Raw genomic sequence first — 16,188 nt, 5'->3', positions numbered from 1 at the left:
TACAGGCATGTGCCACCAGGCCCAGCTAACTTTGTATTTTTAGTAGAGACGGGGTTTCTCCATGTTGGTCAGGCTGGTCTCGAACTCCCGACCTCAGGTGATCCACCCGCCTCGGCCTCCCAAAGTGCTGGGATTACAGGCGTGAGCCACTGCGCCCGGCCCAAAAGTAAAATTCTAAAGCTCCCTAACCATCTGAATGGACCACTCCACTCCTCATAGCCAAGGGTATTCTAAAATTAACCTGAAAACTAGGTCAGGCCATGATGGGAAGGGGGAACCAGATCCTCCTCCCTTTTGGAATTAATGATAGAACACACTTAGTCTGATAAGAAACATACATTCATTTATTCGTATATTTTTATTTATTTTTTGAGACAAAAATGCCTCTTACTAAATAACTGATTACTCATGTCATATAGAGGCCTGGCTTTGGTGAAAGCCCATCTGCAACAGCACTGCCTAAAATGAGACACAACTAATAACTATTTAACTAGACTGGCCTATTCTCAGGACTAAGAGACTAGTTCCATGGCTTATAACACAATTCACCAACTCAATTTCTGGACTATAACATTTCTTTTAAAATTTTCACCCCAAGGAAATCTGGGGCTCAGAAGACAATACCCTAAAATGAAGGCCTCAGTAGCAACCTCAAAAGCAGAAGTTTTTCTCTGACCCTCTCCTGTCCTCTTGTCGGTGGGTCCCATTCTCCCCCAAGGCCAGCTATACAAACCAGAACCTCTTTTCCCCAAAGCCAGCCATAAAACCTAAAATTACTCTATGTAAAAACTGGCCATAAAAAATTATCTGACCTACCGTATTTGATTTAGGTCCTAAGACTCCCCGCCTCCCCCGTCCAGAGAGGGTCCTGCCCCATACCCAGAAGGAAGGAATGTGAAAGGCTGGGAGGAATATCAACAGGCCTTCCTGGGTTTCCCCACTCAGTCTGTTAACATTACAGCATGCCCTTCTGTCCAGTCATATTTCTACACGGCTGTCCATACTTTGTAAAACATAAACATAAAAATTGGCAATTTCAGGCTGGGCGCGGTGGCTCACGCATGTAATCCCAGCACTTTGGGAGGCCAATGTGGGCGGATCACAAAGTCAGGAGTTCAAGACCAGCCTGGCCAGCATGGTGAAACTCTGTCTCTACTAAAAAATACAAAAAATTAGCCAGGCATGGTGGCACATGCCTGTAGTCGCAGCTACTTAGGAGGATGAGGCAGGAGAATTGCTTGAACCCAGCAGGCAGAGGTTGCAGTGAGCCGAGATCATGCCACTGCACTCTAGCCTGGGAGACAGAGCAAGACTCTGTCTCAAAAAAAAAATATATATATATATTTTTTTTAATTTTTTAGATATATATATATCTAAAATATATATATATATATATATATCTGGCAATTTCCCCTGTATCTTTGGGTCTTCATTCTAAAGGCGCTCTTATATACATATTAAACAAATTTATCTACCTTTTCTCCTATGAATCAATTAGTCTCATGTCAGTGATTTTCAGCAAACTTTTAGGAGGCCATGTGTCTTGGCCCTCACAACACCAGTTCCCATGTCTGAGTCCAGCTCAGTAGATGTGGACCCTGGGCCTCCTTCCCCACCTTGTTCATCCAACAGCGCCTTGCCTTTTAACCTTCAGGCTTGACTCCTGGGCTAAAACAGTTTCAGGCAGGCGCCCCTCCCCACCCAGGACCACCAGGCTCAGGCCCCTGAGGGTTACAAGGTGAGCTGAGCATCCCCTCCAGTCCTCTCCTGTCCCCCTCCCAGAGGGAGCTGCCCCATCACATTGGTCCTTGTGAGTGTCACACCCCTCCCCTGCTGTTGGGCAAAGAAAGCTCCAGTGTCAGCCTCCCTCCACTCCTCAGCAGTGCTCATGCCTCTCCCACCTCAATCCTTCTTGACCCCTGAATTAGCTGGACTTACCTGCATCCTTCTAGAGTTCTCTTATGCCTCCTGATGTAATCTCAGAGAGGATGAACAGAACTCGATAACTGTGCTGCCCCTGTCCCCTCCCCAGCCTTGATCTCTTTTTTTTTTTTGAGACGGAGTCTCACACTGTCACCCAGGTTGGAGTGCTGCAACGGTTCAATCTTGGCTCACTGCATCCTCCGCCTCCCAGGTTCACACGATTCTTCTGCTTCAGCCTCCCAAGTAGCTGGGATTACAGGCGCACACCACCATACCTGGCTAATTTTTTTGTACTTTTAGTAGAGATGGGGTTTCACTATGTTGGCCAGACTGGTCTCGAACTCCTGATCTCGTGATCCTCCAGCCTCAGCCTCCCAAAGTGTTGGGATTACAGGCATGAGCCACCACCCCTGGCCTTGATCTCTTAATTGCTTCCCTTTTTCCTCAGAGTTACATTTTCCCCGCTCTAATCTGTCTCCCTGCAGTTCAGGCATCTTCTTCTCTAACCTTCCAAGCCTCTTGTTCACACCCCACACAGATGAGGGAGATTATCTGCTTATTTCTCACCCAAGGGAGAGAGCCCCAGGGGAGAGTCAGAGCCAGGATCAGAGCCAAGAGCCAGAGCCAGATGCTGCTGCTGAATGAGACAGCGGAGATGCAAAAGCAAAGCCAGAGCCATCCGTCAGCCCAGTGTTTGTAATGGGTACAGGGTTTGAATGTTTGCAGGGTGCTTTGGTGTGGAGCAGTCCATATGGTTTTCATCACCACGACCATGTAAGTAGGAAATATTCTGATTTTCCATATGAGAAAAAGGCCCAGAAGGTTCAGTCACTTGCTCTAGTACATATGGCTACTAATCAGTGAAGAACAGCCTCAAATCCAGGTTTGTCTCACCCCAGGTCTCCCACTTTTTTTTACTGTACTTGCATAAACTTTGACCTGTGAGGGAACAGTTAACTGTCCCAGAGGGAATGGGGAGCCCCCCCTCTCCAAGAGACTTGAATATTTGGGACCTTCTGTTCTTCTACATCTTGAGATTGGGAAAGAACTGTATCTTTATCACATATTTACTACAAAAACAATCTGTGCAACAAGCCCTTCCCCAATCACCCTATTTAAAATTATCACCACCCCAAAACTCCATATGTCTCACTCCCATTTTTCCCTTCATGAACTTATTACATCCACCATGCTAAGTATTTTACTTATTGTCTTTCTACCACCACTCCCACCCAGGAATACAAGTGTCATGATGGCAAGAATTTTTGTCTGTTTTGTTTGCTACTCTATCCCTCACTTATGTTTGACATATAAGAGGTGCTCAATAAAAATACATTTACAAGGCTGGACATGGTGGCTTATGCCCATACTCTCAGCACTTTAGGAGGGCGAGGTGGGAGAATTGCTTGAAGCCAGAAGTTCGAGACCAGTCTGAGCAAGTAAGACCCCATCTCTACAAAAACATTTTTTAAAATTAGCCAGGCATGGTGGCGCATGCCTGTAGTCCCAGCTATCCCAGAGGCTGAGGCAGGAGGATCACTTGAGCCCAGGAGGTTGAGGCTGTAGTGAGCTATAATTGCATTGCTGTACTCCAGCCTGAGCAACAAAGTAAGACTATCTCCTAAAAGAAAAAAAAATGTTATTTACAAAATGAACAAGGAAGCCAGAGCCAAGTTTCTTGTATCACAGTCAAAAACATGAATCCACCATGGAACCTCTCAAGTGTTGCTGGGGTCCTGAAATGTTTGTCTCCCACCCCACCCGAGAACTTAGACTGTACTGACAGAAGTCACTGGCTACATAGGGACCCGTGTTCATCCCAAAGTGAGGACAGCAGCTGGGTCTCAAGGCCTCTTTATTACACGAGATGCTAATGGGACTCATTAAAAGCTTCTCATTACCCAGCTAATTACTGGGCTATGTGGGCAAAGAACATGGGCCAGGACCCAGGGTTGGGAGCATTTGGTAGGATGAGGAGAGAAGTGGGAAGCTGTTTACATGCAAATGGCATGACTGTTTCACTCCTGTGAGGAGCCCAGGTGCTGTTCCTAATTGGATCCATCCATCTCCCTCCTCCTCCTCTCCTAACCCCACCAATCTGGAGCTGGAGGCCCAAGCTAAGCAGGCTGAAGGGAGTTGGGTGTGCAAGAGGAGGAGGTGTTAAGCCAAGAGCTGAGGACCAAAAGCCTCCTGGGTCCAATCTCTGCATCCAACCCTCTCCTCGACCAACCCATCCATCCCTGCTCCCAAGCCCTGGCACCAGGGAAGCAGGGCTTCAGCAAAGGTCCACCATAAATAATTCCTTTGATGATGCAGCATCTCAAAGAGGATGGCAGGAGTCAAGGATGGTGGCGGGGGGCAGGGAACAAGGGGATGGCAGGGAGAGCTGATCACCCCTTGATCTCTGGGATTAGCAAAGACTTGAAAGAGCTAATGCTAGGCTATGTTGGAGAAGTGATGAGGGAGGGAGGTATTGGAGGGCTAGGACAGCCTGGGCTTCATTTTGCCTACAAATCATATGGAAATGACATGTAAAGTGGGTGTTGCAGCTATAGAATGCCCAAGTGTTTTACCTTGAACACCCACCCTTTATTTGAGCCACATCTCAGATGATGTCCCTGGCCTAGAGGAGCAGGGTACTTGGAGTCCAGGGTCCTTAGCAACTCTTCCCCTGTAACTTCCCCTCTTTGCCGCTACGATGGGTTAGGGATGAGGCCAGGAAAAGGTGTGTACAGTTGTGCTGTGATGAGACAGGTTAGTCAGCAATTCACTAAGGGCCAGAGGTAAAAGCAGACCCTTAGCTTGTGCACACAAGATGGCCTGAATATATCCACCACGCGCACAACTTGTGGACTCTCTCAAAATCCCAGACAGGTAATGGCGAGGGGAGGGCAGGGCTAGGGTATATGTGACACTGGGTGGAGATACCAATGAAGAGTGGAAGGATGACAGCATTCTACGTCCTGCCATGTCCTGCAGCCAGGAGACAGCTGGAGAAAACCCCACAGAGCAAGGAACAAGAGGCCCTCAGAGCCTGGGGAAGAAATGGACTAAGCCAGGAGGACTGAGCTAGAGCTGGTTTAAGCTGTGAGATGCTAGGATGGCTCCTCATGGGTTAGGGGAATCCAGAATGGCTTGTGCCCCTCAAAGGCTGAAACAACACAGACTCTGACAGCGCTGAACTGGCAGAAGGGAAAGGGCTAGGAGAAAAGAGGCAGGGCTGGGGAGGGGAGGACTGGTAGCAGAACTCCAGCTTCTCCCGCAGTGATGGAGCTAATTCCAACCCTGTAACAAACACAGGTGGGGACACTGAGTCCCTATTGGTTTCAGGGGATGAAAACACACACTCGGGCTCCAGAAAAGAGGCAGAGACAGGAAAGAGGAGGAGGAAGGAAGAGACAGAAGAGTAAAGGAGGAGGGGAGTGCCTTCCCTTCCTCGAACTCCAGTCCATCCACGTGATGGGCACAGTGAGCACAGGGGTGAGGGCCCTAGCCCTTCCCCTCTCCCACCACCCACAGCTCAGGGAGCTGACAGTGCCTTCAGCCCTGTGAAGGGAAATGCAGGACAGGGAGCAGCAGCTGCATGTTCTCCTGAAATTGCTTCTGAAAATGACCACTTCACTGGGAAAGTGACGACAATTTGGGCCCTGGGAGCAGGAGATGAGATGGAAAGCGGGGGCGATGAGGCGCAGGTCACCACCCCCCTCTCGGCCAGATAGGCTCTTCTCGGCCTGATTCTGAGAAGTCAAGGATGGGGAGAGCTGTTGGGGGGGGGTGGGAAAAGGCTGGTCAGAACCTGAGTTACCCCTATTCTGAACAGAGCCACCCTTCTCCCAAACAAGGCAGGCTCTAGCCCCTCACCCGCCTGAAAACAGATGATTCCCCTGGTCCTATCTCAGCTTAGAGCAGGGTGTGCCAGAAGCAAGTGGCTTGTGCTCAGAGAGCAGATTAATCTGCAGGCAGGAAGAGAAGTGAATCAGTTCTCCCTGGCCAGCATGATAGCCGGGCCATGAGCTGCCTACAGATGGAAGTCAAGTGGAGGGAGACCCCAGCCTCAAGGCACAGTGAGTTGAGGGAAGGAAGTGGGAAGAGGTAGGCAAGGTAGAGATCTTGAAAGGAAGAAGAGACAGCCAGAGACAAAAACAAAGGCAGCCCCTGGTAAGCGCTCAAAGACCACAGATCTCAATTTTACTGTGAATACATGAGCAGCTTGTTCCCCAAAGGTAGAGGCCAGGATGGTGAGAGGCTGAGACAAGACAGAATCTATGAGAAAATAGATATGAGGGGGAGTAGAAAAATATTTAAAGTATTTTACAAAATATTACATATTGATATCAGTCAGAGCCCACAGAAACAGGGACAATAAGATGGTGTGAGATAGTTAGGAGGATGAGAAAAAGATAATGATGATGATGCAGGAAAAATAAAGGAAGAGGAGAGGAAAGGGCCAGGTCACAGGGATGGGAGGGTCTTGATGAGGGAGCCTCCCAGTGAAGGGCCACCTGCTGCAGGTCCCAGCTGTGGGACAGCGACGAGCAAGATAACTGTTGGCAGCAGTTTGGCATCTCGGGTGTGTGAGAAGGAAGGGGGTGTTGGTGAGGCTGGTGTGATGCAGCCCTGTGTTGTGTGTGGGAGTAGAGGGGGTGATGGCGCTCTCCCACGTTCAGGAGACCCTGCATTCCGCAGCACTCCTAGCATACATAAGCCTTCCAGCCTTGGGCCACTTTTCAGGCTAAATCGCCAAAGGATCCCAGTTTCTGCCAAGACAGGGATGCTCACTTCTTCCCTCCAGGGACACACTTAATGAATCAGTCTACTGGCCACCTGAGACCTAAGCCCCATCCTTAACTCCCCCCGCAGCCCCTCCACCCACCACAGTCTCTCTAAACACCCCCCAGAGCTCAGCCGGTCAAGGAGCCCGGAGACAATTTCCCTTCTTTTCCTTTCTCATTACCTCACTAGCTGGCTCCAAGGAGCTTGAGGAGGAAAAAGGGCATGGGGGCAGGGGTCTAAGTACACCTGGGTGAAAAGATAGGGGGAACAGGGACCCACCCACCCTGACTGAACCTTTTCAAGCCACGTGTTTTATTAGTGAGCAAAGAGGCTGAGGGTTGGAGGAGGCTACGTTTGGAGGAGAGAACAGGAAGGGTTTAGGACAAGGGTCCTCTTCAAGGGTAGTTTAATCCCCAAGCCATGCTCCATGATCAGAGGGGTTAGAGACCCTCCCACACAGGAGGGCAGAGGGGGTTAATGCTGGTTTGGGAGGAAGCAGCTGCAGTCTCTGCATGGCGCCCCCTCCTCACTGCACAGTCACCTCCAGGCAACGACTCCCCTTCTTCTTGCAGTGTAGCTTGCTGTTGTCACCACCTGCAGGGCCCTGGATGACCCTGACAGCCACATTGTTCTCCTTGAACCTCACTGAGAACCTGGAGAGGGAACAGAAAAACCAAATCTCGTGCCCAACCCCTCACCCCGACTCCCGCATTTCCATGATGGCTCCCCTATCATGCAAGTCAGAGGGCTTGAGGCCCCAGAGAACCTGGGTGGGGGCCTGAGAAACACCTCCAAGCCCCACCCTGCTCTGCCCCACATGCTTCGCTTTCTGATCCTGGTCACAATGACCATCAGCCTGGCCGTCTACCCTAAGCCGCCCTTCACCCCCAACTCATGGCCTCACTTCTCAGTCACGGTAACTGCAAGCTGCCTCTGTGTGGCATCCAGCACAGCCTGGTACATTTTGGTCAGCAGTTCAATCACATGCTCGCTGACCAGCAGGAAGTCCCCCTTGGAGCCCACCGATGACATCTTAGGAAGAGGGAAAAATAGCAGGAATGGGATTCATTTTTTCTCTCCAGCAGCACCCGAGGGACATCAAAGGCCCAGAGCGAAAGGTCTGGTCCCCATCACCTCCAGCCTTCCCCAGCTCTGGGATGCATACCACCTTCTCCAGTCCAAGGCCTGCCCCACCCAGCTCTGATACCTCACTCAGATGCAAGCTAAAGAGCCCATCCTTGAGGCTGGTGACTGACACCCCAGTCACATTGTCTAGCCCAATGACAATTTTGGCCTGGGACTTCTTGGTGTCTGTGAGAATCACATGGCCCTTGGTCAGGAGGAGAATCCGAGAAGAAGTCTAGGGATGGAACAGGAAAGGGTAAGGAAAGGCAGGATTAATTGCCCCCACTCCACCTGGCAGGGTGCAAACACAGCCTGCCATCCACTCTTCAGATGCCAGCCCACAGCTCTGCAGTAGCTATGGGAGGAGTTCAGCCTGCAGGCCCTTACCTTGCCATTGCCACGATTGACCTTCTTCACGGCCTCTGCCATCAGAACAGGCCCTTCCTCCCCACCTTTCAGCTTCTGCAGCTTGGGGTTCCCTCGTAGCCCAATGTAGTCACCACAGAATGGAATGGGGACACTGAGAACACATGGGAGGTGTGCAGCAGAGACAAGCCCACAGGCCTCTCCCCACCCCCAGAGTTCCCATTCTAGTCCTCCTGGGCCCTTCCCCCACGTCCATGTATCCTCTGTCAGTGTCCACAGAGCACAGTCCAGGACCAAGACATCAGCACCACCTGGGAAGTTGTTAGAAAGGCAAATTTTGGTCCCCACCCCAAGACCTGCTGGATCAGAGACTCTGAGGAGGGACACAGCACCTGGGGATGACAATCCTGCCAGGTGATTCTGAGGCAGGCTCAACTTTGAGAAGCACTGCTTGATGGAACTGGCTGTGCAGGGTCTGGGAGGCCCTCACCTCTGGGAATATGAAGCCTTCTTGCCCTTGAACAGTTCACTGGCACAGAGCTTTTCCCTCAGGATCTCTACCTGCTTCGGGGACAGCTGATCCCGGAACCTCTTGCACTGTGAGGAAGGAGGAACAGGAGCTAAAATCATGGAGTAGGAGGGCAGGGCTGGGGAGGGAGGTGAGAAACATTGACTAGAAGACACTAGGAGAGGAGAGAGACTGAGGAAAAAGGACAGGCACTAAACACCTCAGGGAGAGGCCAGGGCTGGAGGACCATTGAGGAGGAATGCAGAAACCGAGGGAGGCTGGGGTAGGGAATGGACACCATCAAATAAAAGCACCAGGAGGGCTCTATGCTCAGCTCTCAGGGCAAGGCTTAGCTCCAGACAGGTGCTAAATAAGCATTTCCTGAATAAAAGAACAAATTACATTATGCTAAGTGAAATAAGCCAAATACAATATGATTCCTACTTATATGAGGCACCTAGAAAAGTGAAATGCATAGAAACAGAAAGTAGATTATAGGACATCAGGGGCTAGGGGAATGGGAGAATAGGGGGTTATTGCTTAATGGGTACAGAGTTTCAGTTTGGGGTGATGAAAAACGTGTATGGAGACGGATGGCAGTGATGGCTGCAGAACAACATGAATGTCGCTCATGCCACTGAACCATACACTTAAACACCGTTAAAATGGTAGATTGAATGTTCTGTACATTTTACTACAATTTTTTTAATGGGAAAAAAAAAGAAGAGGGAGGCAAAAGAGGAAAATCAGGGTGAGGGGGAAAAAAAGACGAAATGAGAGGAGGGGTGCCTGGGCTCCACTTGCCTTCCACTGGTAGAAAAGTTGCCGCAGCTCCTGATTCGCTGTGCTGAGGCACTTGTAGGGGGCGGCTGGCCATGTCTTGTCCAAGATGTTTGTGGATGGCAAATTGTTCTTCAGCCCCAGTAGGAATTTCTGTACCTGGTTTGAGAGCAAGGGGATTGGGAGTGGAGTGATGAGAAGAAACACTTCCTGGCAGGCAAACTGGCACCCAGATCCTGCCACTTCAAAGGAGGAGGTTAACCCACAGTGAGAAGCAAGGGGTGGAGCTGAAGAGATGGAAGGGAGTCACCTCCTGGATCTTTTTCAGCATGAGGTGCAAGCTTGAGGCCGGGAGGTAAGAGCATGAATAGGAGACTGGAGGGAGAGAAAGATTAGTTCCAACCAGAGACCTGCTACCCAGGGCAGTGAGGTAAGAGGAACCAGTATGAAAGCTGGTTTCAAAGTTTTGCTCCTATAGCTTTCTATTCCCTGTTCACAATTACCTACAGGTGGCAGCCACTGTCTGTGTCGGCTGTTGGCTAGGTACCAAATTTCCCCTCCTCTCAAATCAGTCAAGTCCAAACATGTCAGCCTCCATTCAAAGGAAGAAGGAACAAATAAAGGAGCAAAGGAGAAAGAGCAAATGAAGGTTCAGGGAGGCAATGAAGAGGCCCAGAACTTCAGAGCCCCCATTCCTCTCTTAAGCTTTGGGATCCAGACCCTCGAACAACAAAGAGGGGCTGTAAGCAAATGTGTCTCATGTCTGAATGAGCAATAGTCAGGGTCCTAACCACGGTCAAAAATCCAATTAGTGGAGGTCAGTTACAATTTGCTCCAGCCTCTGTCCAAGATCCCATGCTCTTCCTCCTTCTCTCTGGCCTTTCCCAAGGTTTCACTGGAAGTGCTTTTCTCTCCCTGCTTTCCTCCCTGACACTTAGACCTCAGCCTCATGTCGTAGGACTTCTGCATTCCCTGGGCACACCACCCAGACAGGACTCTTTCCCATGCCCCTACCCAGCCCACGCATGATCACTGTGTGCCTTGGCTCTTGATGCTCTCTTGACTCAACTCTGCCAACCTGGGAGATCAGCTCAAAGCCCTCCCTGATTCCCCAAGCCCCAGATTGCCTCTCCTTTCTTTGAAGCCCCATAGCAATTTGCCTACACTCGTCTTTGCACTATAGTTATTTGCATGGAAAACAGCTCCCTTTTCTAGACACTGAGTCCTTATAAGGCAGGATCCCAGGTCTCACATTTTTTTTCACTATTCAACATTTTTTGAGTGTCCACTTAGTGCCTGGCACTGTTCTAGGTATTGGGACATAACAGTCAACAAAGTCTTCATTTTCACTGGACTTACATTCTACTCTAGGGTGGAGAAGGGGACCAACTACACAAGCAAATAAATATAGAGGGTGATGTCAGATAATGGCATCTGCTGTGATGCAAAGAAGTAGACCCTGAGGCAGGAATAACTGGCAGCATATTCCAGAGACAATAAAAAGCCAGGGTATGCAAAAAGTAGCTGGGCATGGTGGCGCATGCCTGTACTCCCAGCTACTCTAAAGGCTGAGACGGGAGAATCACTTGAACCCTGGAGGCGGAGGTTGCAGCAAGCCGAGATCGCACTACTGCACTCCAGCCTGTGTGATGGAGCAAGACTCTGTCTAAAAACAAAAAAAAAGGTGACCGGAATCACTTGAGCAAGAAGAGAGGATCAGAGAGTAGGTCAGGGCAGATCATGATGGGCCTTGTAGGCTGTGGTAAGGAGTGAAATGGAATACCATTGGAGAATTCATGCAGAAGAGTAGCATAATACGATGTTTTTAAAATTCAATATAGCTTATTATTTTGAAAGTTTTTTAACTTACAGAAAAGTTGAAAAAAAGATACAATTAACATCTGTATACTGTATGCTCCTCATCTAAATTCACCAACTGATAATGTTAACACCTTGCACTATCTGTGTACTCTAACACACATACATATGTGTGCATATAAATACATGCATATACACATTTACACATATCCTTGCCACGCTACCATCCTAAAGTAGGTTATAGATATCATGACATTTTACCCTAAAACGTCAGCATGCCTCTCCCAAGAACTGGAACATTGTCTTACATGATCATAACTCCATCATCACACCTAAGAAAAGCAACATCACTCATCCAACAGCGATCCACACTCAGATTTCTCTACATGTCCTTTATAAACTTATAAACATGTCCTTTTAAGCTTTGTTTTATTTTTCCTTTTCCAGGATCCAGTGAAACTTCATCCATGGCAACTGACTGTTTAGTCTCCCCCAATCTAGAATGAGGATTCTTAAGTTTTTGTTTTTGTCTCTTTTTTGGGGACAGGGATTTGCTCTGTCCCCCAGGCTGGAGTGCAGTGCCACCATCACAGCTCACTGCAGCCTTGCCGTCCCAGGCTCAAGTGATCCTTCCACCTTAGCCTTCCAAGAGGCTGGGACTACAGGTACCAGCCACCACACTCACCTAATTTTTTAATTTTTTTTGTAGTGTCTGGGTCTCACTATGTTGCCCAGACTGGTCACAAATTCCTGGGCTCAAGCAATATTCCCGCCTCAGCCTCCCGAAGCGCTAGGATTACAGGAGTGAGTCACCTTGCCTGGCCAAGGTTTTACATCCCATAGAGTACTTAGCAACCTGTTTGTTTATGGCACAGAATTACTGAAGATATTAAAAAAATGACTTGATTTTTGGCACTTCCAAATGCCTGAAATTTTTTTTTTTTTTTTTTTTTTTGAGACGGAGTCTCGCTCTGTCACCCAGGCTGGAGGGCAGTGGCTGGATCTCAGCTCACTGCAAGCTCCGCCTCCCGGGTTCACGCCATTCTCCTGCCTCAGCCTCCCGAGTAGCTGGGACTACAGGCGCCTGCCACCTCGCCCGGCTAGTTTTTTTTGTATTTTTTAGTAGAGACGGGGTTTCACCGTGTTAGCCAGGATGGTCTCGATCTCCTGACCTCGTGATCCGCCCATCTCGGCCTCCCAAAGTGCTGGGATTACAGGCTTGAGCCACCGCGCCTGGCTGAAATTTTTATGAAAATGTTTTACTAAGATATCCGGTTAAAAAATTAAAATAGAAAGAGGCAGAACACATAGTATATTGCTGTAACTGCAGGAACTATCCAAGCTCATTGTTGCTTCCACTACAGGTCTGGTGGGTTTGGTGGGTTTGGGATCTGGGTCTGGAAAGGCCTCCATGACTGGAGTCCCCAGTCCCTGGTCTGATTTTATTTATTAATAATTCAATAAATAATTGGCAATAGGCAATTAAACATGCCTAAGCATCTGTCATAATCCCCTTTGTTCCAATTAATGTGGAGCCTCTGAAGGCTTTCTTCTTTTTATTGTTTTTTCTAGATTAGAAAGTTCTGCCCTTTCCCATGCAGCCCTCCTGCTCCCAGGTCTGCCTAGGGCCATGGGTTGCCCAGGCCTCTATTGATGAGGGGTAGTCTTCAGCAGTGGTTAAAAGCTCTAGAGTCAAATAGTTTGTAACCCAGCTTTACCACTTACAGCTGTGGAACCCCTGGGACGTTATTTAACTTCCCTGAGCCTTGGCTTTTGAACTATAAAATGGGAGAAAGAAAAGAGCCTACTTCACAGGGTTGGTGAAAGTATTAAAGTTAATGCACGTAAAGAGCTTAATGCATAGTAGATGCTCAAAATGGGTAAGGCCGGGTGCAGTGGCTCACGCCTGTAATCCCAGCACTTTGGGAGGCCAAGGCGAGCGGATCGCTTGAGCTCAGGATTTTGAGACCAGCCTGGGCAACATGGTGAAACCACATCTTTACAAAAAATACAAAAAATTAGCCAGGCATGGTGGCATGTGCCTGTGGTCTCAGCTACTGGGGAGGCTGAGGCTGAAGGATGGCTTGAGCCCGGGAGATGGAGGTTGCAGTGAGCCAAGATCATGCTTACTGCATTTCCAGCCTGGGCGACACAGCAAGATCCCATCTCAAAAAAAAAAAATAGGCTGGGCGCAGTGGCTCACACCTGTAATCCTAGCACTTTGGGAGGTCAAGACAGGCAGATCACTTGAGGTCAGGAGTTCAAGACTAGCCTGGCCAACATGATGAAACTCTGTCTCTACTAAAAATACAAAAATTAGCTGGGCATGGTGGTGCATGCCTGTAATCCCAGCTTGGGAGGCTGAGGCAGGATAATCGCTTGAACCTGGGAGGTGGAGGTTGCAGTGAACCAAGATCACACCATTGTACTCCAGCCTGGGCAACAAGAGTGAAACTCTGTCTCAAAAAGTAAATAAATAAATAAATAAATAACAAATGATAATACTAGCATTAGTTACAGTCAAGGCAGTGGCAAACTGGAATAGTCAGAAACACTGGGGGGGTCAGCGCCCAGTGGCCGCAGGCTTCTATGGGGGTGTGATTTATTGAGACCCTGGTCTAAACCCAGCAGCTTCTGGGTTGACAATTAGTAGCTGCCTGACAATATACAGATGAAAGAAAAGGAGGAAGAATGGCAGTCAGGAGGTAACAGCTAAATCAGATTACAAGTCTCAGGTGTGTAGCAAGAAGCATGTATGGTGGGAAGGCAAATACTCTGGCACCAGCACAAGAGGTGATCAGGCAACTGAAGAGACCTGGAAGATGGAAATTCCCTGGGGAGGGGAAGAGAACAAGCAAACGAAGTCTCAGGAAGGCAAAAAAGAGGCCCAGAGCTTCAGAGCCCCCATTCCTCTCTTGAGCTGAGGGATCCAGACTCTCAAACAACAAAGAGGGGCTGCAAGCAAACATGTCTTATGTCTGAATGAGCACAGTCAGGGTCCTAACTATGGTCAAAAACCCAATCAGCAGAGGTCAGTTACAATTTGCTCCAGCCTCTGTGCAAGATCTCATGCTCTTCCTCCTTCTCTCTGGCCTTTCCCAAGGTTTCACTGGAAGTACTTCTCCCTCCCTGGTTTCCTCCCTGACACTTCTCAGAAGCACTATTGCTATCTGACTGATGTCTCCAGAAGTTACTCTTCTCTGTCCCTGTTTTTCTCCCCCTGGGAACTGCCTGTAAGTTTGAATGTGTAGGCCTTCCAGGTGGGTCTTCCCACACAGCCTGACCCACGTCCTCCAGAATTAGGATAGGTCCTTCCTGAGATTTACTTTCTGACTTGCCAACAATAGTTTCAGAGGAAGTAGAAGGAAGACACAATTCCCCCACTTTCACCCCAACCGTAAAATGTATCTTGGGAGGTTGGGCTAGTTAATGTGCAGATCACTCTACTCTTCAATGAGGCTTAGCCTCTTCAACTGTTGTTAAACATCCAGCCCCAAGCTCTTCACAAGCCTATTTGACCGTAGACCAGACGATAGGTGTGCTGAGACCCCTTCCTGCCACAAGGTTGCCTGGAGTGTCCACTCATGCCAAAATGCTATCTGATTCTGCCCCTGAGTACAAGGCACTGGGGCCTGGTCCCTGCAGGTAGCTGCCCTCTTCTCCTAGGACTTAACTACATGCAGACTGAGGAAACTCTTGGGGGAAAGCTTTGGGTTGCCTCTCCTCAAACCCCTCTCCCAAACCTGTGCCTCCCTGCTCCATCCCTAACATCCACCCTAACCCCTACCACTTACCATGCTCTTGTAGATGAAATCTGCCAAGGTGAGGGCAGCCTCTGACCGGAAATATTTGCGATAATTCTTTCGGGCCTGGCAGAAAAGTACAAGAAAGTAGCCAAAGTGAAGACAGGCAGATTCTAGAAGAAGTTCTACTATTTTTTAACCACACAAAGACCTGAGTAAGATAAAGAGCTGAGACTGTAGCTGGAAGGAGGAAGTAAAGTCAGACAAGTTGGCAGTGAGGACACTTAGAGCAGAAGGCAAAGTTCTGCTGCCAAGTTAGGCATCTACACACCCAGACACCTACACAGGTCTCCCCTATAGGCCTCTCACTCCCAGATACCCACCCACACATGGATGGACTGATACACAGAAGTACAGCCTGGGTGCAGGCAGGACTAGCTCTCTGCTGCTCTAGCCAGCAGGTGGCACAATCCAGGAGGAACAATGTGAGGAAACCTCTCTTCCACTCTCCATTACCTTCCACCCTCTCACAAAAGCCTGGATCAATAACACGGATGCCTTTATCTTCCCATAGTGTTTCTTTTGCTGTAGAAAACATGGGAGTTGTTAGAAAAACATCACCTCCTGAGCCACCTTCCATCCTCCCTATTAGAGTGAACACAGTGGGATTTTGGGGGTGACCATACCATGTTTCCCCGAAACCAAGCAGAGATGAGGATCTGACTCTTTCGCATCAGCTGGTAGTGGGTGCGGCAGCGCCAGCCTCGGTAAATCTTCTGTATGAGTGTGGCCAGCTGCTGGAGTCTCAGGCGCCTCTGTTCTTCGAGGTAGAAAAGCTGTGGAGAGGTGGAAGGGTGTGACAGACAGACTGGCTCAGGGGAACAGTGCTGTCCTCTCCTATACCCCACAGTACTGAGGCTTCCCAAATAGGCCTTATTTGATCATTCCTTTGTCTTCTTAGTTCGTTCATTTATTCATTCAGTAAACAAGTATCTACTGAACTCTAACTTTGTAGCCAGACGTTGATCACTCTGACCCTCAAGGGCTCTGCCTCAGGCAGAGGCACTTAGAGCCTTGCAGCACTGAGCTCCCCAGGCTCAGGGCAGTGTAGGAACCCAAGAGTTCAGTTCCCGGGGATACGGTTCCTATAGA

General features: G+C 49.1%; 2 protein-coding genes across 3 annotated transcripts in view; both read right to left on the bottom strand.

Moving 5' to 3' along the window:
- TAC3 (tachykinin 3) overlaps nucleotides 1-7,351 on the bottom strand; it is an 18,348-nt gene extending 10,997 nt beyond the window's left edge. Inside the window, exon 1 of the mRNA XM_011926067.1 lies at nucleotides 7,238-7,351. The gene's annotated coding sequence lies outside the window, so the exon portion shown is untranslated. The remainder of the gene's footprint in view (nucleotides 1-7,237) is intronic.
- MYO1A (myosin IA) overlaps nucleotides 6,989-16,188 on the bottom strand; it is a 22,484-nt gene continuing 13,284 nt past the window's right edge. Inside the window, exons 21-29 of one of the 2 annotated variants that reach the window (XM_011926069.1) lie at nucleotides 15,723-15,872; nucleotides 15,553-15,621; nucleotides 15,088-15,162; nucleotides 9,500-9,634; nucleotides 8,678-8,784; nucleotides 8,209-8,341; nucleotides 7,904-8,056; nucleotides 7,601-7,728; nucleotides 6,989-7,349 (exon numbers count right to left, since the gene is read on the bottom strand). In XM_011926069.1, the coding sequence (XP_011781459.1) occupies nucleotides 7,223-7,349; nucleotides 7,601-7,728; nucleotides 7,904-8,056; nucleotides 8,209-8,341; nucleotides 8,678-8,784; nucleotides 9,500-9,634; nucleotides 15,088-15,162; nucleotides 15,553-15,621; nucleotides 15,723-15,872 (1,077 nt within the window). In that variant the 3' untranslated portion in view covers nucleotides 6,989-7,222. The remainder of the gene's footprint in view (nucleotides 7,350-7,600; nucleotides 7,729-7,903; nucleotides 8,057-8,208; nucleotides 8,342-8,677; nucleotides 8,785-9,499; nucleotides 9,635-15,087; nucleotides 15,163-15,552; nucleotides 15,622-15,722; nucleotides 15,873-16,188) is intronic. The other variant, XM_011926070.1, reaches the window with a different exon arrangement.

The sequence above is a fragment of the Colobus angolensis genome, unplaced genomic scaffold (assembly GCF_000951035.1).
Source record: "Colobus angolensis palliatus isolate OR3802 unplaced genomic scaffold, Cang.pa_1.0 Scaffold67, whole genome shotgun sequence".
In the NCBI taxonomy this organism is placed as follows: domain Eukaryota; kingdom Metazoa; phylum Chordata; class Mammalia; order Primates; family Cercopithecidae; genus Colobus; species Colobus angolensis.
The sequence above is the reverse complement of the archived record's forward strand: the minus strand, read 5'-3'. Positions and strand labels throughout refer to the sequence as shown.